General features: G+C 51.0%; 1 protein-coding gene across 3 annotated transcripts in view; it reads right to left on the bottom strand.

Annotated features, from left to right (window-relative positions):
• MLPH (melanophilin) overlaps positions 1 to 22,919 on the bottom strand; it is a 47,396-nt gene extending 24,477 nt beyond the window's left edge. For all 3 annotated transcript variants that reach the window (XM_070368547.1, XM_070368548.1, XM_070368549.1), the window contains exons 1-4: positions 22,761 to 22,919; positions 15,804 to 15,937; positions 1,057 to 1,278; positions 811 to 923 (exon numbers count right to left, since the gene is read on the bottom strand). In XM_070368547.1, the coding sequence (XP_070224648.1) occupies positions 811 to 923; positions 1,057 to 1,278; positions 15,804 to 15,913 (445 nt within the window). In that variant the 5' untranslated portion in view covers positions 15,914 to 15,937; positions 22,761 to 22,919. The remainder of the gene's footprint in view (positions 1 to 810; positions 924 to 1,056; positions 1,279 to 15,803; positions 15,938 to 22,760) is intronic.
• Positions 22,920 to 24,371: the final 1,452 nt, after the last annotated feature.

The raw sequence follows: 24,371 nt of genomic DNA, 5'->3' as shown, positions 1-24,371 counted from the left end.
GTGCAACAATCCCGTGTACTACAAAGACCTAGGACCCCAAGTACCACAACTAAGACCCTGGGAAGCCGAAGAAATATGAACAAATACAATAAAAACACACGAGTGTGCTGAGACCCCTCTGAAACCTGTGCCAGGCCCAGTGCGTGTGCAAGTGCCCTGGGGGTGGCCATGCCCCACTTCTGCATCCTCCCATTAACCTGGGGCTTTAAGGGGCACAAGACACAAGGCGGCACCTCCCCAGAAGGCCCAGGGCAGACGGCCAGGCTGGGCGCAGTGAGGACACCGTCCATCTCAGGAGCATGGCACCTTTTCTGGACCTGCAGGGGATCCAGACCCGAGGGAACTGGCCTTGGTCCCCCAGGTAGAGACAGTCAAGATGCTGAGCCCCCAGACAGCGGCCTAATAGCTCTCGTAGCCTGGATGCCTGGCCAGGTGTAACGGCAGAGCCTGGGGCTCAGGTGACAGGGTGATAGGCTAGTGCTTCCTGAAAACACTGCTCAGTTCTCCCCATCCAAGTTTAAGAGGAACTTTCAAGTTCAGGCAACCTCAGAGCCTTCCCTGAAATATTCATCTACCCAAATGGCTTCAAGGTGGACAACACAGGTGAACACACGTTGAGTGTAAGAGCACAGTCTGAATTTCAAGTTCTTCATGGAATAAATACTTGGATTCAAAATATGAAAGCCACTGACTGAGTTATAATCCATCTCTTCAAGTCTTGATTATCATCAGACTCAACGGGAAATGTTTGTTGAAAAGACAGGGTCTAGGTGCCAAATCAGACACCTAGAGAGGAGGCCCACTCCTTACCTGCTCCCTGCAGCCGCCCGCAGAGGGACCGGACCACCTGGGCACTCCCGAAGCGCTTGAAGCGGGCTCTCACGTGGCTGTAGTACCACTCCAGTGAGCCCATCTTTACGACCCTGCAAGCGGGGACACGGAGCTCAGGCCCACGCCTTGCCCTGGGGGGTGCACACACACACACACACAAGTCCCTGGAAGGGACAGGCCAAGCCCCTCATCTGCAGGACCCTCCGACCTCGAGGTCCCACTCACCTGGCCAGGTGGCAGGGGTCACAGAGCCAGCCTTGCTCCTCTGGGTGGGGGTGGCCGCAGCCTCTGCAGGTGAAGAGGTGGCAGTCCAGGCATTGCCTCTTGGGGGTCTCAAGGAGCCGGTAGGGCTGCAGGCAGCGGGCGCAGTGGGTGTTGTTCAGGTGGGCCGTGTCTGAAAGCAGCTCCCTCTTGGAGTTTTCCTTCTTAATCTTGCCCTTCAACCCCCTTTATTGGAAACAAGAAAATATTGCACCCCTTGTTTTTGCAACAAGCTTTAAATGTGTACACACACAGAGAGCTATCAAATTCAGATTCAGACAATAGAGACCCCAAAGTCAGGTAATGGCGCCACAGGCAGGCCTTACTGTCCACAGCACCGCCCTATCCCACTCCAGGGAAGACCAGCAGGCTGGGTTCAAACACGTGCCGTCCAGGTAGGCTGGAATCGAAACCCGCTACGTTCATAGATGTGAAACTGCATTCCAGCACTTCTGTGACTCTCTATGAGGTTATGTTTCCCCAGGCACTATGCCCATGACTTTCTTTCATTGCCAAAGGGGTGCAAACCATACAGATTCAGCCTCGTGGGAGGGGCTCCCCACCACGGCCCGCACAATCTCACGTGACTCAGTGTAATGTGAGGGGGATGGCAGAGGTCCTGGAGCCCGGGTTCATTCCCCAGCTCTGACCCTGAGCCCAGAGATTTTCTGATGCAAAGCCCACAGCCTGCAGGCTCCACCCAGGCACCCTGTGCAGCTGGACGAGCGTGCACCGGTGGCCACTAGGACCCAGGGTCCAAGCTCCCTCAGACCAGGTGGGGTCGGTGGCTCCAGGAAACTAGCAGAGATGGAGCCAGGGGGGATCCTGGAGGGGTGCACCCTGGTCAGGCCACACGGTTATCTAGAGTAAATCTGTTGCCCAGTTTCATTGTTTAAGAGGAAATTAGATCCCATAGGCCGCAACTAAGATTTTACATGCTCTAACTAAAGATTCCGAGTGCTGCAAACGAAGATCCCTCGTGCTGCAACTAAGACCCAGCACAGCCAAATAAATAAACAGAAGAGGAGGTTAGAGAAGACAGAAAATCCAGGAGGTCCTGGTCTGGTCGGAACAGCAGCAGGAGTCAGACAGGACGATGTGAGAAGCCTCATCCAGATATCTGGGTGATGCTGCCTTCTCCAGGGCCCGGCCGGCCACACCCGCTCTGCCTCCCTGGCCTGAGTGAATGGTGCAGAGCTGGGGACAATACTAGGTAAGTGGAGGTCAGGTCGGGACCTGATTGTGAGAGTTGAGAAGCTCAACCCAGACCAGGTTAAGGGAGCCATAAAGGTTCAGAATCACAGTGGTCCCACTGCTGCCTGAATGTGCTCAGTCCCTCAGTCGTGTCTGCCTCTTTGCGATCCCACAGACTGTAGCCCGCCAGGCTCCTCTGTCCATGGGATTCTCCAGGTGAGGACACTGGAGTGGGTTGCCATTCCCTTCTCCGGGGATCTTCCCAACCCAGAGATCGAACCCTGGTCTCCTGCATTGTAGGCAGATTCTTTACTGTCTGAGCTGCCCGAATAACCTCCTTAAAAAGGCGACACAGAGAGTCCTAAGGGCAAAGTCAGACAGTATTTCCTCCTGGAGCAGGTTGAGTTGACTCCCCAAGTTGGTTCTCCTGAATAAGACTGAAGAGTCCCGGGCAAACCAGTTCTTCATACCAGCAACCGTTCAGTCGCAGCTTCCCGGTGAACTTGCCAAGTGGAACCGACTGGAAAATGTGCCCCCAACAATGAACACACTGCTCTTGTTCTGGCTGCAGAGAATGTGTGCCAAACGTAATATTTTTAGTTTTAGATGAGATAAAATTAATCCATTCTTAGGGACAGAGATTAGCCAGACACTAGATGCCATTGTCTCCAGAGAACTCCGCAGAAACTGTGGTTTCTGATGGGGACGCCCCAGAGCAGGGTGGGGGTCTAAGACAAGGCAGTGATTCTACGGAGCTCTGGGAACCTCCTGATCGAGCTAAGCGTTGGCTGCGCTGCGCTGACTTCCCTCTCCCCACTGTGCACTAAAGTACGCATGAAGACAGACACAAAATAAGACTCTTGGCCGCTAAGCCAAGAAACACAGTCTAGAGGTAACAGGAACCTAAAAATACTATCATTCACTGCCAGTCTAGATAAAACTGCATTGACAAGGCAAAGAAAGTGTCTGCCTCAGGCTTCCCACCTGGCCCAGCGGAGCACCTGGGCCCGGGGAAAGGGCCTAGTCTTCAGGTCCACTCTTGCTGTCTCTACTTCAGCCAGAGAACCTAGAGGCCACGCCTTGGCTCGGCAGGGCAGTGTCCAGCTTCTCTCCATAAGTGTCCTTGTTCTCCATCCAGGTAGAGTCAGACCCCCTGGGAAGAAAGATCAGGATATGGGGAGGCAGGGGGAGCTCAGGATGTGAAAGTGCAAGTGCAGGGCGTGAGGTCCTCTTAAACAAGAGCTCATAGAGTCCACAGGAGGTGGATGCATTTCAGGTGTTGAATTTTGGGGGGAACAGATAAAGATACTCTGCTTTAGACTCTTTAAAACATAACTTCTCTTCTTCACAGCTGGAGAACAGGAGGGCGGGAAGAGGGGGACCCCATGTTGGTCCATCAGAGTAACACCAGATGCTGGCCCGCCACAGAGCATATCCACTAACCTGGAGAATCCGAGGGGCCAGAGATATCTACAAGCTGCTGACAGCAAACATGGGGTTGACCAGATGTCCCTGCACTACAGGCGCTTCAGTGGGCAAAAGCCCAACATGAAGCTGCAGTTCAAGGTCACCTTCAGGAATACAGATGCCTGAATGAGATGTACCACCAGAAACAGAGGAAGGCTTGAAGCCATCTGTGTGCTGTGCTGAGTGGGCATAAGAGGGAGGAGCAGGAGGTAAGAAGAAGCCAGGCTGAGATGGAAAGACCACAGACCACATCCACTGAGATGGAGAAGACTAGGCTAAAGTGAAGATGGAAAGGAACCAAAGTTGGCGACGAGGAGGGGAACGGGCAGAACATCAAGTCCAGTGATTCAGAATAGTGGTTCTCAAAGTGTGGTCCAGGGGCCACCAGGGGTACCCCAGACCCCTCGACAGGGGCCATAATGTCAAAAGTCTTTTCATAATAACACTAAAGTTTGTCTTTTCTGCTCTTGGGCCCCTGCACTGGCAGTGCGAAAGTGGTGGTGGGTGAAAGTTCTGGGCTCAGAACACATCAAGCCAGAGGAGCAGACTGTCCCTCTGCTCTCAGAAAGAAAAGCAAAGTGTGTCTTATGAAGTGTGTCTTTGATTGACAGCATGCCAAGTGGGACTTCCCTGGTGTCCAGGGGTTAGGAATCCGCCTGCCAACAGGGGACACGGGTTCTTCCTGGGCCTGTGACGATCCCAGATGCTGCCAGGCCATATGGAAGCCCGCCTGCCCTGTTCAGTCACTCAGTCGTGTCTGACTCTTTGCAACCCGATGGGCTGCAGCATGTCAGGCTTCCCTGCCCTTCACCATTTTCCAGAGCTTGCTCAAACTCATGTCCATTGAGTCGATGATGCCATCCAACCATCTCATCCTCTGTCACCCCCTTCTGCTCATGCCCTCCATGTGCCCCAACATCAGAGTCTTTTCCAATGAGTCGGGTCTTCGCATCAGGTGGCCAAAGTATTGTTGGAGCTTCAGCTTCAACATCAGTCCTTCCCATGAATATTCACGGATGATTTCCTTTAGGATGGACTGGCCCTAGAGTTCTGCAACAAGAGAAGCCATCGCAATGAGAGGCCCTCATACGGCAATGAAGAGTAGCCGCTGCTCACTGCAACTGGGAAAAGCCTGCATGCAGCAACAAAGACCCAGCACAGCCAAAAATAAACTAATTAATTAATTAAAGAGTGCGTCAAGTGATGGTATTAGTTGCTGGTGACAAAATCCAGGCTTTCAAGCTCAGAGAAGCCTTTTGGAAAACTTTTATGTCTCTGCTGCCCTGAGCTTCAGAGTTTTCTGTCACAGAGAGGTTTCTGATGAGATCACAGCGATAATGATAAATGTGATTGCTTTGGTTATGTATAATGTAACGTACTGACATCGGAAAAGTCTGCACAGGTGTCAGCAAAGCACATGTGGATAGAGGAACCATTCCATGTGCAACACGGACCAGTGGATTTTAATGTAACGGGGAAGTTCATTGACATGGCTTCAGATTCCACATTACAACTTTAAGAAACTACCAGTCACAGGGTTTTCATGTATTGTCAGAACATAACACCCATAATCATCTGGAAAGGCTCCTCCTTCTTTTTCCTACTACATCTGTATGAAGTCCAATTTTCTTCAACAACACATTACAACAGCCTGAGTGCAGAGGAAATACCAGAATTCAGTCATCTCCAATCAAGCCAGACATGGAAGGGGTTTTCAAAAAACACAGAAAAATGCCATTGTCTTCATTTATGTTTTTGTTTTGGAAAAATTTATTTTTCATAACATTTTTATTATGTTATAAGGGGGCTACTGTACTTTAAATAAATGAACAACTACTTTTTAAATGCCCAGTTTCAATTTTTGATGAGTAAGTATACACAGATATAACCCAGGTAAGCAAAACCTCTTTGGAGTTTTCAAAAATTTAAGAATCTATCAGGTCCCTCAGGGCAAAATGCTTGAGAACCACTTATTTTGAAGCCACACGTTTACTTTCCTGAATGCAGAGGAAAGGGCTGAAGAGACAGGAGTGCGGAGAGAAGACGATGGCCAGGGCAGAGAAGGGCAAACACCTGGCAGGTAATTCAGGCACACCTCGGAGTCACTGTGGGTTTGCACCAGACCACCACAATAAAGCGAGTATTGCAATAAAGTGAGTCACAGGAATTTCTTGGTTTCCCAGTGCAAATAAAAGTTATGTTTGCACTATACTGAGGTCTAGTAGGTACACAACAGCATTATGTTTGAAAAAACAATGCACATACTTTAAAGTACTTAAGCATTATAAATTGTTAACCATCTTCTGAGTCATGTTCTGTTTGATGGTGGGGGGACAGCTCTGTGCTGATGGCTGCTGACTGATCAGGGAAGTAGTTGCTGAAGGCTGGGGTGGCTGTGGCAACTTCTTAAAATAAGACAATGAAGTCTGCTGTGTGGATGGACTCTTCCTTTCACGAACAGATTTTTTGTAGCATGCAATGCTATTTGACAGCAATTTACCCACAGTAGAACTTCTTTCAAAATTGGAGTTAATTCTCTCAAATTCTGTTTTTGCTTTGCCAATCAAGTTTATGAATATTCTAAATGCTTTTTTTTTTGTCATTTCAATAACCTTCACACCATCTTCACCAGGATAGACCCATCTCAAGAAACCACTTTCCTTGCTCATTTGTAAGAAGCAACTCCTCATCTGTTTAAGTTGGACCATGAGATTGCATCAATTCCCTCACATCTTAGGCTCCACCTCTCATTCTAGTTCTCTTGATACTTCCATCACATCTGCAGTGATTTCCTTCATTGAAGTCTTGAACTCCTTAAAGCCACCTGTGAGGGCTGGAATCAACTTCTTCCACACTCCTGCTAATGTTGGTACTTTGACCTCTTCCCATGAATCACGGGTGTTCTTCAAAGCATCCAGAATGACAAGTCTCTTCCAAAAGGTTTTCCATTTATTTTCCCCAGATCTATCCGAGGAACCACTACCTACGGCAGCTATAGCCTCCTGAAAGAGATTTCTTAAAGAATAAGACTTGAAAGTCAACATTCCTCCTTGAACCATGGGCTGCAGTGTGGACGTGTGTTATAAAGTATGAAAACTCTATTAATATCACTGTTCATCTCCATAAGAGCTCTTGGGGGATGTTTCCCATTGTCACTGAGTAGTAATATTTTGAAAGGAATCTTTTTCTGAGCGGTGGGTCTCATCAGTGAGCTTAAAATATCCAGTGAACCATATTGTACACAGATGCGCTGTTCATCCAGGCTCTGTTGCTCTGTTTACAGAGCACAGGCACAGTGGATCTGGCAGCTCTTCAGGGCCTTGGGATTTTCACAATGGTAAACGAGCACTGGCTTCAACTTAAAGTCATCGGCTGCATTAGCCCCTAAAAGAGGGTCAACCTGACCTTTGGCACTTTGAAGCCAGGCATTGACTTCTCCTCTCTAGCTATGAAAGTTCTAGATGGCACCTAAAATCAAGGTGTTGGCAGGAGTGTGATCCTTCCTGGAGGCTCTGGGGGAAGGTCTGGTCCCTTAATTTTTTCCAGCTTCTAGAAGGCACCTGCATTCCCTGGCTCACGGCTCTTCTTCCATCTTCAGAGTCAGCAGTGGTGGGTTGAGTCCTTCTCACAATAAATGACACTTACACGTTGTCCTGTCTCCCCCTTCGTTTATTTATCAGGCTCCTTGTGATCACACTGACCTACCTGGTTAGCCCGATTGTGCCCCTGCATCCAGGCCCCTGACTAGCAGGTTTTATTGCATCTGCAGTTTTTATTCCCCTTTGCCACATAGCCCAACATACTCATAGATTGGGGGATTAGGAAATGGGCATGTTTTGGGGTTTGTTATTCTGCCAGGATTCAGAGGGGAAAGTGTATGAGCAGAGATCTTACTCCCAACCGAGAGATTTCAAGTATGAACTTCCTACCCCCATCCTTCCTGAGAAAACAACTTGAAGATGTGCTCCAGAGGACTGAAAATCGAATCTCTAGTATGACCCTTAAGAATGAGTGCGAAAGAACCAATGGGGCACAGAACTGAGGGACAATAGTATTAAAAGTATGTCAACCAGATGAAATATAAGTGTCAGAGAGAATTGCTGAAAGAGGACAAGCATCAAGTAGTAAGGATCAAAAGAAAGTACATGATCTAAGGTCCTGACCATACGAATAAGTATCAGGAATTTTAATGAGGGAAACGGAAACTTGCTGAAGTTCAGTGGTTTTTCCAGCAGTCCTGTATGGATGTGAGAGTTGGACCATAAAGAAGGTTGAGCCCTGAAGAGCTGATGCTTTCAAACTGCGGTGCTAAAGACTCTTGAGAGGCCCTTGGACAGCAAGGAGATTACACCAGTTAATCCTAAAGGAAATCTACCCTGAATATTCACTGAAGGATTGATGCTGAAGCTGAAGCTCCAGCACTTTGGCCACCCAGTGCAAAGAGTTGACTCATTGGAAAGGACCTTGATGCTGAAAAAGATTGAAGGCAGGAGGAGAAGGGGCAGCAGACGATGAGCTGGTTAGATAGCATCACCGACTTGATGCACATGAGTTTGAGCAAGCTCCGGGAGGTGTGGAGGCCAGAGGAGCCTGGAGTGCTGCAGTCCATAAGCTTGCAAAGAGTCGGACACGACTTGGGGACTGAACAACAACAGCAAAGTTCTTCGAAGTCTTCTGAACAGAGTGAGCAAATGATGAAAAAAAGGATAAAGAGGAATTATATAGTGATGTGTGAACGACAGACCGCTGAGAGGGAGCCTCACCGAAATCTCGTAAGTGATCTCAGACCAAAGTTAATCTCCAGGCTTTGCTGGCAGCTGACTTCCTGGTTCAGCTTCTGTGTTTCCAACCCTGGAGCTGTCTGTCAGTGGTGCTAAGTGGGCCAGCAAAGGGCGACTTCAAATTCCTTATTATTGATTTATTTTTAGAGCAAGTCATGGTTTGCAAGCCATGCCTCACACCAGAAGCTCTTTCACGGATAATCTCAGGCATTTGGGTTTGTTTGCAAAGATTACAAATCCACATCACCACCTGTTTGCCTTTCTGGGGATGGTTCACAGCCTAATATTTGACTTGTGGGCTGTGCCCTTGAAAACAGTGTTCTATGTAGGAAAATTCGGGTCCTCACCCAGCGACATGAGTCACCCATGCATTCTCATTTACCCCTTTCTTTTTTGAACATGGGGGTTTCTGTGTTTTTCTAATTTGGAGACTTCTTTATCATTCTAATTTTAAGACTTTCTTTATAGGTCAAAGATGTAACTCATTGCCATTTCTGTTAAAATTTTCTTCTAATTTTTAAACATTAAACACTGTCTTTTAAAATTCAGATGTACATGTTTAGTCAATACTTATCGATATGCTGTGATTTCCACCTGTCTTGTCACAGGTAGGTTTCCCACCTCAAGATTAGGTACATGTTCATCTATATTTTCTTCCAGTAATTTTCATAGTTTCATGCTTTACATTTTTAATATATCAATTAGAAATTGAACTTAGGTCACACTCCCTCCCCAAGTCTTGTACTCACGGTCAACTGTCCCGACACTCCGCTTTAATTAATCCTTCCCTTCCTCACTGATATGAAATGCTGCCACTGTACTGGAAACTGTTACACACACTTGGTCGCATTTTAGAACGTACAGGCTGGTTCACTGATTACTTACATCTGTGAAAGGCCCATGTTATGCTAATTAATGTAGCATCAAATACTTTTTGTTATCTCCTGGAATACGGCCCTGCTTATTAGTCTTATTTAAATTGCTGTGTCTTACGTCTTCATTTGCTATAATGTTTTTTTCATATTCCCCAAATGCCTTAGGAATTTGACACTAATTCCTCAAGAGCCAACATCATTGCAGCATTCTTCCCATACAGAGGATGGGATACCATATGTTACAATTGACAGTTTTGGTATGTTGTTTAGTGATGCTTTATACTATTCTTTATGTGGCTATTACATATTTCTTTTTTTATTGGAGTATAATTTCTTTACAGTGTTCTGTTGGTTTCTGCTGTACAATGAAGTGAGTCAGCCGTATGTCTACATATAGAGCCTCCCTCTTGGACGTCCCGCCCACTCCCCCATCTAGGTTATCACAGAACATCGAATTGAACTGCCTGTGCTATTCAGCAGGATCCCACTAGCTAGCTATTTTATACATGGGAGTGTATTTATGTCAAAGCTACTCTCCCAATTCACCTCACCTTCCCCTTCCTCCTTAGGTACTTCATATTTTCTTTTTATAAATAGGATTTTTCTATGTACATTCTGATTGGTTACCTCTGATGTCTACAAAGGGGACACGGATTTTATTTTATATTCTTGTATCTTATATAGCTAGACTACTAAATTCTTTCTCTTTTTTTTAATTTTGTAGGTAACTATCTTAGTTTTTATCTTCTGCAGGTAATAGTTTTGGCTTTCCCTGTCCATTGGTAACTATGTATTTTGTTACTTTCTCTAATTGCATTGGCTAGCACTAATAGACAGAGAAGGCAATGGCACCCCACTCTAGTACTCTCGCCTGGAAAATCCCATGGACGGAGGAGCCTGGTAGGCTGCAGTCCATGGGGTCGCTAGAGTCAGACACGACTGAGTGACTTCACTTTCACTTTTCACTTTCATGCATTGGAGAAGGAAATGGCAACCTACTCCAGTGTTCTTGCCTGGAGAATCCCAGGGATGGGGGAGCCTGGTGGGCTGCCGTCTATGGGGTCACACAGAGTTGGACACGACTAAAGCGACTTAGCAGCAGCAGCACTAATAAAACATTCTAAATTGGTCATGATAAGTGGCAATGAAAGAAATTCTTTTCTTGTTTCTAACATTAATGTATCATGATGGCTATTGTTTGAAGCATTTTTTCGTCATGTTAAAAAAGTATCCTTTAATTTCAATTTTATTACTTAAAAAATCATCAAAAATAGTGTGCTACCAAACACTCTTCCACAGTGCTGAGATAAGCATAAGTTTTGTCTCCTTAGCCTGTGACGTCCAATACAATTTCAGTGATGATGGAAACGTTCTGTATTTGCTGGTCCAGTGTGGCAGCCACTATCCATGTGTGTGGCTACTGAAAACTTGACATCTGACTGATGAGACAGAAGAACTGATTTTTAAGTTGCGTTCAATTAATTTAAATAGACACACGTGGCTAGTGGCCTCCATGACAGCCTTAGGCATATTAAAATGGTGATTTAACTGAGCTCTATTTTTCCTCCTTTATCTTTGTTAATATAGGCTATCAGAGTGAGCCTAATGAACTTTTTTTTCCCTGGTCTGAAGCGGTTTAAACAGCGTAGGAATTCTTTGTCCTTTGGGTACGTGAAAGATTAAAGATCTGAAGGGGTCCAGATGCTTTCATGGACTTTGAGAAGACATGTCTTAGGTACCTTGTCCCTTTAATGTGCCAGAAGAAGGAAGAGGGGCCTTCAGAGTAACCACAGAGAAAAGCCAGGAAGGTGTGGGAAAAGAAACACCAGTTACAGACACGGGATCGGTGAGGAGGGCAGAGTCCAAGGTCAGGGAAGACTAGGGGCTGAGAAGGGGCTTCGACTGGGCCCCGAGGCGTAGCTGCCAAGACAGACCAGTGGGCCGTGAGGCAGATGGAAGGATGTGCAGCACTTGGATCATCTGAAATGAAGGGAGCAAGACATGCCAGCATTTAGCAGGGCGCTGGGGCCAAAGGAAAGGCTTTCCGTGTTTTTTGTTTGTTCTTGGTTTTGCTTTGTTTGTTTCAATGTGGTGCTAGACCCTACTGACAGTCCAAGCAGAAGCCAGAGGACAGAAAGGGAGTAGCTGAGGCAGCTCCGGGAGCGGGGAGCAGAGGAAAGGTCCAGAGTGCCGGCGAGGACCCGGAGAGGGAAGACAGGGTGGATTGAATATAGTAAGTGCAGGGGTCGGGGAGGTGGTGCCTGGCAGCCTCGCGCCTTCTGTGAGGAAGCAGGCGAGCTCATTCCAAGGCCCGGGGTCTTGGAGGGGAGTGAAGGCTTGATGAGCTGCCTAAAGGTTTCTGTGCATTTTGGGGTTTGGGGTCCTCTGGAGTGCAGCCCTGTGTTCTGAGGGGAAGCCAAGAATAACATCACACTCCGCCCAGTAAATATCCCACTCCCCAGTCTCCGGTTGCACAAGTCAACTTCAGGGAGACATTATATCTGCCTGGGGCTAAATCAGAGGCTATATGGCCTCCCCCTTCCTCCTTAAATTCCCAAAATAGTCTGCAGGGAAAGCTGTTTGGAAGCTCCACAAGGCCTCCGTCACTCAGGAGCTAGCCTCCCAGGGACATCCTCCTGGTCAGTTTGGAGGGGAGCTGTCTGAGAGGTCTACCAGCAGGCCTGGTGGTCCCTGGAACAAATGTGTTCTATGCGGGACATCTCGTTAGGAGGCTCGCAGCGAACACAGACCAAGATGCTCCAGCCTGTGCCCTTCAACACCGGCTGGCATCCGTCTTCCCCACGGGGCCGCAAGTGTCCCCCACAAACGGCAGGAGGTCAGGCCTGGCCGAGGGGTCAGAGGCTTTCATGTTGTGGGGATGGTCTACCGGGCATTAGGCATTAGGGTCAGGGCCTGGGCCAGCTCACTGGTCACTCACTTTGGCAGGAGAAGTCAAAGTGCTGGCCCTGCCACGTGGGAGAGGGTGCTGGAACCTTCGCCCAGGCCCTGCCCCAGTATCCTTTACAGGGGGATACTCCCACTTGGGGAGAAAAACGGAGCAGCAACCCATCTAACACGCACTTCTGTGCACTTTGTAAATATGAAATGAAACGCATTTTTGTTTGATTGTTCCCTAATGGGTATATTTGGTGCATCGTCTCTCAGTAAATCGACCTTGCTGCTGGTGAGCCGACGTTGAGCGCACGCACTGTGTCCATCTGATGTGATGGGAAAGTTCTTTCCGAGTAATGAATATGTTTGGTTCTTGGTTTCACAGTTTTTACCCCCCTATTGACTTTGTTCTCTCAATGACCTTGGTAAGGTTTTGAGCTGGCCCATCCATTTGGCCTCTCTTTTGGAGTGTGTCAAAGACATCAGAAAATCATCTGATTGCTGTACATTTGAAACTAACACAGCCTTGTAAATCAACTATATTTCAATAACAATTAAAAAAAACCCTGCTCATCTGAACAACCCCAAGCCACTCAGTTTGTTACAGGCCCCGCTCAGTGCTCAGCTGAGGGCCAGTGCCTGCATTCAGGCCGTTGTTGATTCAGAGATTAGAGACCCAGGAACTGGGAGCACCATGAGGACCCCAAGGGACCATGCAGAAACCCCAGTGTGCTACAGAGACTGGGATATTGTGGTTGCAGGAAATGGATGGTTAACATGGAAATTGGTTAAATGCGGAGATTAACATTGAGATAAGGCCAGGAAGAAGGAGGTTTATGATTTTTTAAATGTCTTCAGTTTCGTAACAGACTGCTGGTATTTTAGCCGATGCACTAACTCTACAGGACCAGCGTCAGTGTCCACACGCCGAAAGGTCCTTATTCTGGGCTGTGCCCTTCCTGAGTCTCAGCCCCGCCTGAGTGGAACGTGAACCCGTGGGTTCTGGCCTCACGGAGCCGCATGACCACATGCCTGGGTCCTGCTCCCCGGGGGTCAGGGGGACACTGGAGAAAAGGCTTGTCACAGGCAGAGGTGGCTTCACCTCTTGCTGCACGGATAACTAACGACACCGAGCAAGAGACAAGCGCATCGGTGTTTCCACGAATGCCCTTCACTCAGCCCCGCGGCTTATCTTTCCAAGTGCATCACCAGCGGGCCGGTGCGCACAGGAGGAGCTAACAGAGGAGCACTCCCGGGGCGCCAGCATCCTCGCCTTGGCTCTGGCGTGGATTCTCCCAACCACCACCTCTCCGCATGCGGACACTTCCAGGGACCACGTCCTGCGCTGTTGTATTTAACAAGCTCACCCCTGATTGTCACATGTCTGGCCGAGAAGACGCTAAATTCTGAGAAGGAGGCTTCGGGGCCTTCTGAACAAGGACGTCACCCTGACCTTAAATGACTGACCAGGGACCTGACCTGATCCACGGGCCCCCCCAGGAGAGGGGTGTCACCAGCGGGATCCTTTGGAGACTTCCTTTCTAGCAGTAACTGGAGGCTACCAGGTTGTGTCTCCCCTTTGCAACCTGAAATGGCTACAAGAAATATGGAAAATAGGGTGATGGGGGTCAGCAGGGTGTGGTGCTCCCTATAGGCAGGAAACAGGAATTTCTGCAAAACTACCTGGGTTCTGCCTGGACAGAGGGAGGGGCTGACGCCCTCAAAGGTCTCCCTGGAGAACTGTGATCCCCCGCCCTCCGATCGATCTGTGCTTCTATAAAGGCATGGAATGGGAGGGTCTGAGCTGCCATTAAAAATAAGAGTGACAAGAGCTGGGCTGCCTGGGGGGCTGTGATCCCCAGACAGGAAGGACCAGGCGGGCTCTGTCACTAACAGCCTGTGGCCGTGGTCCCAGGCGCAGCTTCCAGGTTGAGGCAAAGACAGGAGACACGAGGCAAGGCGGGCGCCTGCCCCAGTCAGGACCGGGACGACGCCCGAGGCTGGCTCTGGGCCCTGGTCCTGGGGTTGTGGCAACTGATGGGAGTCAGGGCTCCAGACACCAGTGGGGTGAAAGCTGCTTCGTAATGAAAACCCTGGGGGTGACCTGCAGCCCAGGACAGAGCAGAGGGGAGGGGGGCTGTGCAGAGAGGCAGCAAGAAGCCTCCTGGTGCTGCCCCAGACCCTTCCCCACCATCACCAAGGGGTGCTGGGCTCCACTGAACTTGTTTCACTGGACAGCTTGTCAACACCTTGACTCCTAAGCTCCAGGCCCAGAAGAGAGTTGTGTGCTTGCTTTAGGCCACGGGATTTGGCTTGATTACAGTAGCCATGGCCTCTGTAGGTGGATACTCCCACAGTCCTGTCTTGCTGGGCTCCCGTCTGGTATGTGGGGGGCCGCCCTGTCCACCTCACATCTAATGGGCCACCCAGTGTCCACAGATCTGTGTCCTGGTTCCCTCCATACCTGTTCCGTCCTCAGCTTTCCCGGGTGAGGTGAGGACCCCTCCACAGCCACAGTTACTCAGGCCCTGACTCTGGAGTCATCCGTGACCTCAACGCTGCCCCTAAAATCAAGACCCCACAGCCAGCCCTTCGGCAAACTTGCTGGCTCCCCCTTGACAGCTCATCTGACCGCTTCTCAGTAGCCCGCCGGCTGCAGAGCAGAATCTGGGTCTTGTTACTCCCTTGCCTAAAGGCCTGCGGCCACGCAGAGAACAGCCAGTCCACGTCCCCGCTGGACCCTCGGCCCCCACCCCAGCTCTGACCTCCTCTCTGCCCTCCACCGCCAGGAGCCTTTCAGGCGTTTCCCTTCCCACCTGCCTTGAGTCTTCACTTAACTTCTCCTTTGCAATAGGCCTGCAACCCACAAAATACCCCAAGGCAACAAGGGAGCCCAGGAGACAGCTAAGCCTTGGAGGTTTGGTGGAGGAAGAAGCAAAGCAGAGGAAGAACATTTAACACCAAGGGGGCTTTAGTTCAGCCCACGGGAGAGACCTGCAAGATGGTGCTGGGCCTCCACAGTGAGGATGGAGTGCCCCCAGTTCTGCTGGGAAGACGTAAAAGCCCGCCTTTGTCCTGAAAGCCCTTGATCCCGGCTTCTGGGTGTTGCAGATCAGCATCAAGACTTTCCCTCTTCATCACCTTTACTCATGCAAGGCGGTGGTCTTAGCATTAGCAGAGAATGTCACCCTGGCGCTGGATCAAGTTGAAATAAAACTATTCAGGGAACGTCTGACCATCAGGAGGGAAGTCAGAGCTCCTGGTTTTAATTAAGGGGGAACTGAGGCCAGAAAGCACGTGACTTTCATCCAGTGTCCTCCACCGAGTTACTGCTGTCTGCCTGCCCAGAGGCCCCCAGGGATCCCCTCCAGAGATGCTAGGGCCAGCTGCACGGGCCCCAGCTGCATGGGTCCCAGGTGTGAGGGTCCCAGCTGCAAGGGCCCCAGCTGCACAGGTCCCAGCTGCACGGGTCCCAGCTGCGAGGGCCCCGCCACACACTCACTCTAGTCTTTCCTCTTCTTTCCTCCGAAGGTTGAAGTCCCGTTGAACCACCTCCCAGACATGCTTGGCCTCTTCATCCGTGAGCTTGGAAAGATCCAGTGTCTTCCCCATCTCTGCTGCTCGTCAAGGTCACACCTGGAGTAACACAGGGCCCAGCAGTCAGCCCAGGAAGCCTGTGCGGGTGCCGGGCGAGTCACAAAGGAAGAGACAACGCAGAAAACACCAATTTCCCAGGAGCTGGAACCTGGGTTAGGTCGTTTTTGAAAACAGGCAAACATGTGTCTGGAAACACACACAGTCAAAATAAGGGAACCCACGTGTAGAGTCCCCACAGCTCAGAGTCAGAATTCAGATGACACTGCCCTTTCTGGACACTGAAGATCTCAATTCACACCAAGAGGACAAAGGAAGGAAAACCCAGCTGTCACAAACCAAGAGAAGCAGAAGCAGAACCACCTTTCTCGCTACTCAGGGTGCGCTCCGTGGACCAGCAGCATGTCCCGGAGCCTGTGAGAAATGCAGACTCCCAGGCCCGGGCCCTCCTGATTCAGGATCTGCGTTCTGACAAGGTCCTCGAGGGGTCCTCCACCTGTCTCCACCCCCCACCCCCCAGCACGCCCACCCCTTGAGCGTGTCTTCACACCTCCTAACAGCTGGTGGAGCATCATTTCATATATCGTGATGACCGTGACCTCCCCTGGCACTCGGGGACACATTTTGGTGCCCCCACCTCTCTGGTCTGTGGCAGGTGGACAGCTGACCCTTGGCCAGAGACCACGATTGCTGCACTCAGTCCAGCTCTGTTCTGGCAGGAGGGGGCTGGGGGGCAGATTCTGTTTGGGTGATGGGATCCTGGTGGGAACTGAAAGCTCAAGAATCTCTGTGCGACTTCAGCGAGTCTTCATGAAGGACCGAAACCCGCTTTTCAGGAATATCAGAGAAGGGACCCAGTCTGTCTGGTCTCACTGGGAAGCCTCAAACACCAACCAAAGACGCAAATCTGCTTCTGAATTCTGAGCAGCATCTCCACTCACTGACGCTGACCTCCTGAAAGTGATCTCTGTGCAAATGCAAGCAACACTTGCTCTGTGCTAGAAAGCAAGTTTGCTGTACAAGAGGTTAATTATGAAGAGTGTCATTTTCTGAATAACACTCAGATACCACTTGAAATGAAAGTGGCCACAGAGATCCGGTGGCTGTCAAACTATGCCTTAAAATAGGTGAAAAATAATTTCTAATTTTTTTTCTGCACTGACCCTCTCAATATTTCCAAACTCAAGCACTGCGCTATGCATGTTGTATTAATAGGATGCCCTGATGGGTCAGAATCATTCAAATTATTTTCTTTACACTTGAACTGAGATTTTTGGACATGAAAAACATTAAACCCAAACTGACTCTTGATGCTTCCCCAGAGCACATAGCTTCTGTTTGTCTTTAAAAAATGGAACAAAAAGTCATTTGATGGATGCCTGGGGTTTATTCCTCTTTGCTTTTTACTGTCGTTGAGAAAATTCTATCATAAGAAGAACATTCATTTGAAATTCTATTTTCAGAGCAGATGAAAGCTGTGACTATCAGCTGAGTAGTCAGCATTCTCTCTCCTCTCCTAAAGGAAAAGTCACAATTTCAGGCTTCATTTCAAGAAACTTAACTTGTGAGGTGTGAGGGAGAAAAACAAAACAAAAAGAAACCAGTATATTTTCCTTGCCATGCAAGCTTAACTGTCTTAGAGTGGGTCAGTGACTGATGACCCATGGATGAAGGACCCACTAGGGGTCAGAACGCCTGCCTGGAGGCTTCGCACCCAGAGGACGCACCCCGTGCCCCTCTCAAGCCTGTCTCTTCTGTTTGATGCTTCTTTCTAACGAGGATGGCACCTGGCTTCCCTGCGCAGACAGCAAAGTCGATCGCAGCCTAGGGACTGGCGATACTGGGCCAGGGAGTCACCTCCAGAGAGCAGGGTGCCTGCCAGGGACGGGCTGGGGAAGACACCCAGGCTGGCTGCCCGCTGCCTGGAGTGAGGCCGGGCAGAAGCTGCTGAGACGTGAACAGAGAGATGGCCAGGGCACAGTGCTTCAAGGGAACCAGGGCATCATGACTTAGCACCAACTCAGAGGTGCCAGGGTTGACCCTGAGTTGTTAAGTGAAAGTGTTCGTCTCTCAGTCGTGTCCGACAGCTTGTGACCACCCCCCACCCCCTACAGCCCATGGACTGTAGCCCGCCTATGTCCATGGGATTCTCCAGGCAAGAATACCAGAGTGTGTAGTCATTCCCCTCTCCAGGGGATCTTCCCGACCCAGGGATCAAACTCAGGTCTCAAACACTGCAGGCAGATTCTTCACGGTCTAAGCCACCAGGGAAATGGATGTGTGTTCATGATGCTGTTTAGTGAAGCCAGGAATGAGGTGACACAGAGTTTGAAGAACAAGCATCCCACATAGCTAACCCAAGAGCAGACTGTCGGTACTTCATGGGGTAGACATAATCTGAAAACTTTTACTCTGGTGCCTGTTTTTAGCTCTGGCCCAACTTCTGGGTGAGCAGGCGGTGCTGGGAGAGGAGGGGAGGAGAGTGATTGGAAACTTCAGACCCACCTCATCCATCGGACCCTATGCCATGCAGCCGGGAGGTGATGCCTCCCAGGGAAGCAGGTTCCCAGGGCAGCCAGGGGTCAGCAGCCTGTGGTCCCTGACATGGGGCTTTATTACGGTGACCAACCTTCCCATTCAGCGAGTTGATGAAGTGCAGAGGCTTAAAGTTTTTAATTATTTTTGTTAGTTTACTTTGTTGGTGGTGGTGGTGGTGATGGGGGGTGGGCGGAGGTGGTAGTTTTAAAGCTTTTTTTTTCCATCTTGGACCCATTTGGTTCTAGCTAGTTTTTTTTTTTAACTTTTAATTTTTCATTAGGGTGCAGCCAATTAACCAACAGTGTGATAGTTTCACGTGAACTGCCGAGACTCAGCCATACATACACATGTATCCCTTCTCCCCCAAAATCCCCTCCCATCCAGGCTGCCACATAACATTGAGCAGAGTTCCCTGTGCTATACAGTAGGTCCTTGTTGGTTATCCATTTAAAATATAGCAGCATGTGCATGTCCGACCCAAACTCCCTATCCATCCCTTCCTCCTATCTTTCCAAGGGCAGTGGTAAGTTCATTCTCTTTGAGTTTGCTTCTGTTTTGTAAATTCATTTGTATAATTTCTTTTTAGATTACACATATAAGGAATGTCATACCATATTTCTTCTTCTCTGACAGACTTTGTTCAGCATGACAATCTCTAGATCCATCCAGGTTGCTGCAAATGGCATTTCAGTTTTAATGGCAGAGTAATATTCCATTACTTAACCAACAAAGGTCCGTCTAGTCAAAGTTATGGTTTTTCCAGTGATCATGTATGGATGTGAGAATTGGACCATAAAGAAAGCTGAGCACTGAAGAATTGATGCTTTTGAATTGTGGTGTTGGAAGAGACCCTTGAGAGTCCCTTGGATTGCAAGGAGATCCAACCAGTCCATCCTAAAGGAAATCAACCCTGAATATTCAGTGGAAGGACAGATGCTAAAGCTGAAACTCCAATACTTTGGCCACCTAATAGGAAGAACTGACTTCTTGGAAAAGACCCTGATGCTGGGAAATTTTGAAGGCAGGAGGAGAAGGGGATGACAGAGGATGAGATGGGTGGATGGTATCACTGACAAAATGGACATGAGTTTGAGTAAACTCCAGGAGTTGGTGATGGACAGGGAAGCCTGGCGTAATGCAGTCGCAAAGAGTCGGACATGACTGAGTGACTGAACTGAATATTCCATTGTATATATGTACCACATTTTCTTTATCCATTTCTCTGCTTATGGATATTTAGGTTGCTAAAGCTTTTTAAAAACTATCTTTAGAAAATAACCTTAAACTGAATGGAGAATATGCTTGATTTCAGCAACCAAAGGGCATAAACAGAAAGATACTGGCAGTTGGGCCATGAGCTGTTAGCACCCTTCCGGCTTGTGTCAGGCTGGTATGTTGATGGGGGCACTTGGGATGTGGTAGAAGGTCTGCCAGATGCTCTGTCAGGTACGGCCACGTGTAAGGACCCTGGATTCATGGAGGGGGCAGCCTTTCAGCCATGGTCATCTCTCCCACCACTCCCCTCTTTGCTCACCAAGACCCTGGTCTCCACCAGGTATCCCTCCAACCACCACAGTCACACAACCACCACAGGGGAAACGTGGGAGCAGAGCCTGACCTGGGTCTGCCTAAGTGCCCTGTTAACACGGGTCATCCCGACCCACAGAGCGGACAGGCTTCTGACCCGCCCTGGCCCGGGGAACCTCCCAGGGCGTGCGTGCTGGGGAGGGCGGACTCCCCAGGCTCTATCTGCCCCTGGTTCCACTCGGGTGTAGATAACACCTAGTCATGAGCTTCCTGAACAAAACACTTTCAATTTGTGCCTGGTCCAGGGCTCAGATTTAATCACATTGTTAATCTGAGACTGTTAGCCCTCCCCAGTCATTTGTAAGTTGTAATGGAGGAAAGAGAACCTTACACGGAAGTTAATGAGTTGGAAAGAGACAGTGGAACTGGTTTTACAAAGTGGGTAGGCTAAACCCGGATCACTGCATTTCAGTCGTGGCTCATCTGTGTCTGTTAAAGATTTGAGTTCATATTTTGACCCCATTAAGGGGAAATATGGGTGGGGGTTCTTCCTACACACAACTTGGGCTGGAGGGGCCCCCTGAGCCTGGGAACAAACGCAAGAATGAGTCCTCACGGCCATCACCGCCTGAGCTGATAAACTTTCCAGCAAGCCCAAGTTCCTCTTCAACGCCCTACTAACAATGGCAGGAATGCGCTCTGACTCAGAATCAGGTGGGTGCCCCTTACCGATAAAGGTACAGGCACATTCAGGGGAAAGGCTCAGGTGCTAGCTGGGGGCAGGGGGGCTGTGCATTAACCCTTTGTGGCTGCTTCCCAAATGCTGTCCTCAGAGTGGGGCTGTGAGGTTACTTCTGCAGGCAGGGCTGGCTTCCCAGACACGCAACCAACCCCTCAACCTTCCTCAGCAGCAACATGAGCACGTTTCCATCCTGCCCCTGCAGGTGCTCTGAAATCACCCCAGCAGCTCGGGCCCTGCTGCTTGCCTCCCTCTTGCTCCATCTCTCCACTCTCTCAGCTCCCTGGGGAGCTGCTGGAAACCTTGTTTCTACACGGACATCCTTCCACACTTGCACGAATCCTCAGCTACAGACTCCAGAGCAAGGATGGAGCCCCAGGTGATGCTGCAGGACAAGGATGCCCTGAGGGTCAGGGGCTGGGCTCCAATCCTGGTTCAGGCACCAGCCAGTCCCCATGACTGAGGACCAGTCCCCTTCCTCTGCAGTCTCAGCGTTTACAGCTGTGCCATGACTTCTCCAGCTCTCTCTAGCTTTGGGTGACACCAGGATGTCGGAATTAGAGGGAGAGGTCATAGGGTGGGTGCAGGGGAGGGGGCCTCATCCTCCAGAGATTGCTTCTGCAGAGACCTAATGGCAGGTGCGGGGGCCCCCATAGGCCATCACCATGCTGCCATCCGAGGGCCCCAAAGCCACCCTTCCGAGTAGCCTGCAGGGCTCTGGCTCCTCTTCACCAATCCCCAAGCCTCCCCCTGAGCTGGCCTTAACGTTTCAGTCACTAATGCCTTAATCAATAAGGTCCCTTGCCTGCTAGTCTGTGTGCCTGGACCAGTCCTCAGTCACTCCTGCGGGGCACCTACCACTTCGTCCAGAGTTTGGACGTAGGGGGAGCGCAGGGACCTATGACTGGTGCTTGGATTCTAAGGCATGAGGCCCTGGAGGCCCAGGTACGGGGCTTTTGCCCAAGAAAGCTGGGTCTTGCTGAGGCCTAGTGGAGTGGCCAACAGAGGGCTAGATGGTAAAAGATGGACGTGAGTGGCTGAACCCAGGTGCCAATGTCACTGCTCCCCCACCATGGTCTTTAAGCCTGACCGTCTCCCTGGGCTTCATGCCGATGGGCATTGCTGCCTTCGCACCCAGTGGGCCAGTGGGGCCTCGCCACCCCCTCAATCACTCCAGCCTCTCAGAAAGCAATATGGAACTAAGACGGAAAAAATCAAACACAGAAAAATGTAAAGGTCCCAGCCCAGCTGAAAATGGAGTGGGGTTCTCAACACGTGGTTAAGGTGTGCAGGACACAGGTGTCTGAGCTCGGGAGACCGGAGGGCCTTTGTAGGCAGGGCTGGCTCGGGCTTCCCAGGAGGTGCTCGTGTAAAGAGGAGATGCCAGAGACAAGTGTTTGATCCCTGGTGGGTTGGGAAGGTCCCCTGGAGGAGGGCATGGCAACCCCCTCCAGTATTCCTGCCTGGAGCACCCCATGGACAGAGGAGCCTGGCGGGCCACAGCTGAAGCGTGCCTCACTTTCTGGCTTGGGCAGGGGCCTGGGGCCAGTGGCCACTACCTGACTCCCTTCACCTGCAGACCCGTCCCCTGGGCCCTGTGGGCTGGTCTGCGGGCCTGTCAGCAAACACAATTCCAATACGAGTGGGGCTTTCAGGGGCCCCAAGTCCAGGACACCTCCTCCCATGCCAGGACGCCCTAGGGCTCTCTTTCTGGCAGGAGTCGCTCCCCAAACAGCCTCCGCCCGAGGAGTGACCTGCCCCCACTTAGTCTCGGAGCGGCAGGCTCAGCCCTGTCTGCAGAGCCATCGCCAACAGGACTTCTGATGGAAACCATCGATTTGCCCAAAATGGGCTCCCGAGGACCCAGACCTCCGGTTAGGCTTTCCAGGTGAAGCTTGGCTTTCGGGTTCGGGGAGGGGGGATGGGTGGGGGGCTAGGAGCGTCCTCCTCACCAGTCAGGAGGGACCGAGGCCTGGGGGGCTGTTGGGGGCGTTTTCACACCGGCGGGGCTGCAGCCAGCACCGCGGACCCGCCCCACGCCCGGGTTCTCCCTGAACTCACCGACTCCGTTCCCAGGGGTGTCGGCCCTGACCGCCGGGACTCCAGGGTTGCCCGCTCCGGTCCTGCCAGGGAGAGCGAGGCGACCGGGCGGCGTCGGGGCTCAGGGCTCTGAGGCCAGGCGGGCCGATCGGGCCGGGCAGGGCGCAGGGCGGCGGGAGGGCGAGGTCCGGGCGCCCGCGGGGATCACGAGGGCCGCGCCCGCCCCGCCCAGCTCCGGGAGCAGCGAGCACCTCCGGGTGCGGGCTGCGACTGGGGCGGGCACCCGGGCGCCCGCGCGGGAGGCGCCCGCGCCAGGCAGAGACCATCGCTCCTCGCCCACAGCCCGCTTGGCGGAGGAAGGCGGCGGCGGCGGGGAGGGCAGGCCCGGGCCCGCACCTGGGGAGTCGGGCCGGTAACGCGGCCGCCGCGGTAGCCCTCGGCGCGGAGGGACCTGGGGGCCTTTCGCGCCCTCGGACCGCACGCTTTCTGACTTAATTCCCATCCCAGCTCTGCAGTTTACTCTGCTATTCACTCCGGCTTCACAGAAGGGATACCGAGGCTCAAGAAGGCGCCTTCCCTAAAGCCTCCGACTAACGCGTGGGAAAGCCGGCGGGTAAGGGGGACTTTGGGCGAGAAGCCTCAGCCCCAGGATCGCCGCCGCGGGAAGGGTCCCGAGACCTCGCCCATCAAGAAAAGTCGGCGTAGTCAGCATCCGCACGCAGACCGGGCGGGAACAGACCGGAGGGTGCGCTCGGTGGGGAGAGCGGAGGGCAGCCGGGGAACCTCCTCCGAGCCTGCCGCCGCTTCTCTCTCCACGAGCTCAGTTCAGTCGCTCAGTCGTGTCCGTCTCTGCGACCCAATGAACTGTAGCAGGCCAGACCTCCCTGTCCATCACCAACTCCCGGAGTTTGCTTAAACTCATGCCCATTGAGTCGGTGATGCCATCCAACCGTCTCATCCTCTGTCGCTCACTTCTCCTCCCGCCTTCAATCTTTCCCACGATCAGGGTGATCAGGGTCTTTTCCAGTGAGTCGGTTCTTTGCGTCAGGTGGCTCAGTTCAGTTCAGTTCAGTTCAGTCGCTCAGTCGTGTCCGACTCGTTGAGACCCCATGAATCGCAGCACGCCAGGCCTCCCTGTCCATCACCAACTCCGGAGTTCACTCAAACTCACATCCATCCAGTCGGTGATGCCATCCAGCCATCTCATCCTGTCGTCCCCTTCTCCTGCCCCCAATCCCTCCCAGCATCCAAGTCTTTTCCAATGAGTCAACTTTTCTCATGAGATGGCCAAAGTACTGGACTTTCAGCTTTAGCATCATTCTTCCAAAGAACACCCAGGACTGATCTCCTTCAGAATGGACTGGTTGGATCTCCTTGGAGTCCAGGGGACTCTCAAGAGTCTTCTCCAACACCACAGTTCAAAAGCATCAATTCTTCGGTGCTCAGCTTTCTTCACAGTCCAACTCTCACATCCATACATGACCACTGGGAAAACCATAGCCTTGACTAGACGGACTTTGTTGGCAAAGTACTGTCTCTGCTTTTGAATATGCTATCTAGGTTGGTCATAACTTTTCTTCCAAGGAGTAAGCGTCTTTTAATTTCATGGCTGCAATCACCATCTGCAGTGAT

The sequence above is a fragment of the Bos mutus genome, chromosome 3 (assembly GCF_027580195.1).
Source record: "Bos mutus isolate GX-2022 chromosome 3, NWIPB_WYAK_1.1, whole genome shotgun sequence".
NCBI classification, from domain to species: Eukaryota; Metazoa; Chordata; class Mammalia; order Artiodactyla; family Bovidae; genus Bos; species Bos mutus.
This window is presented reverse-complemented; position numbering and strand designations above follow the sequence as displayed.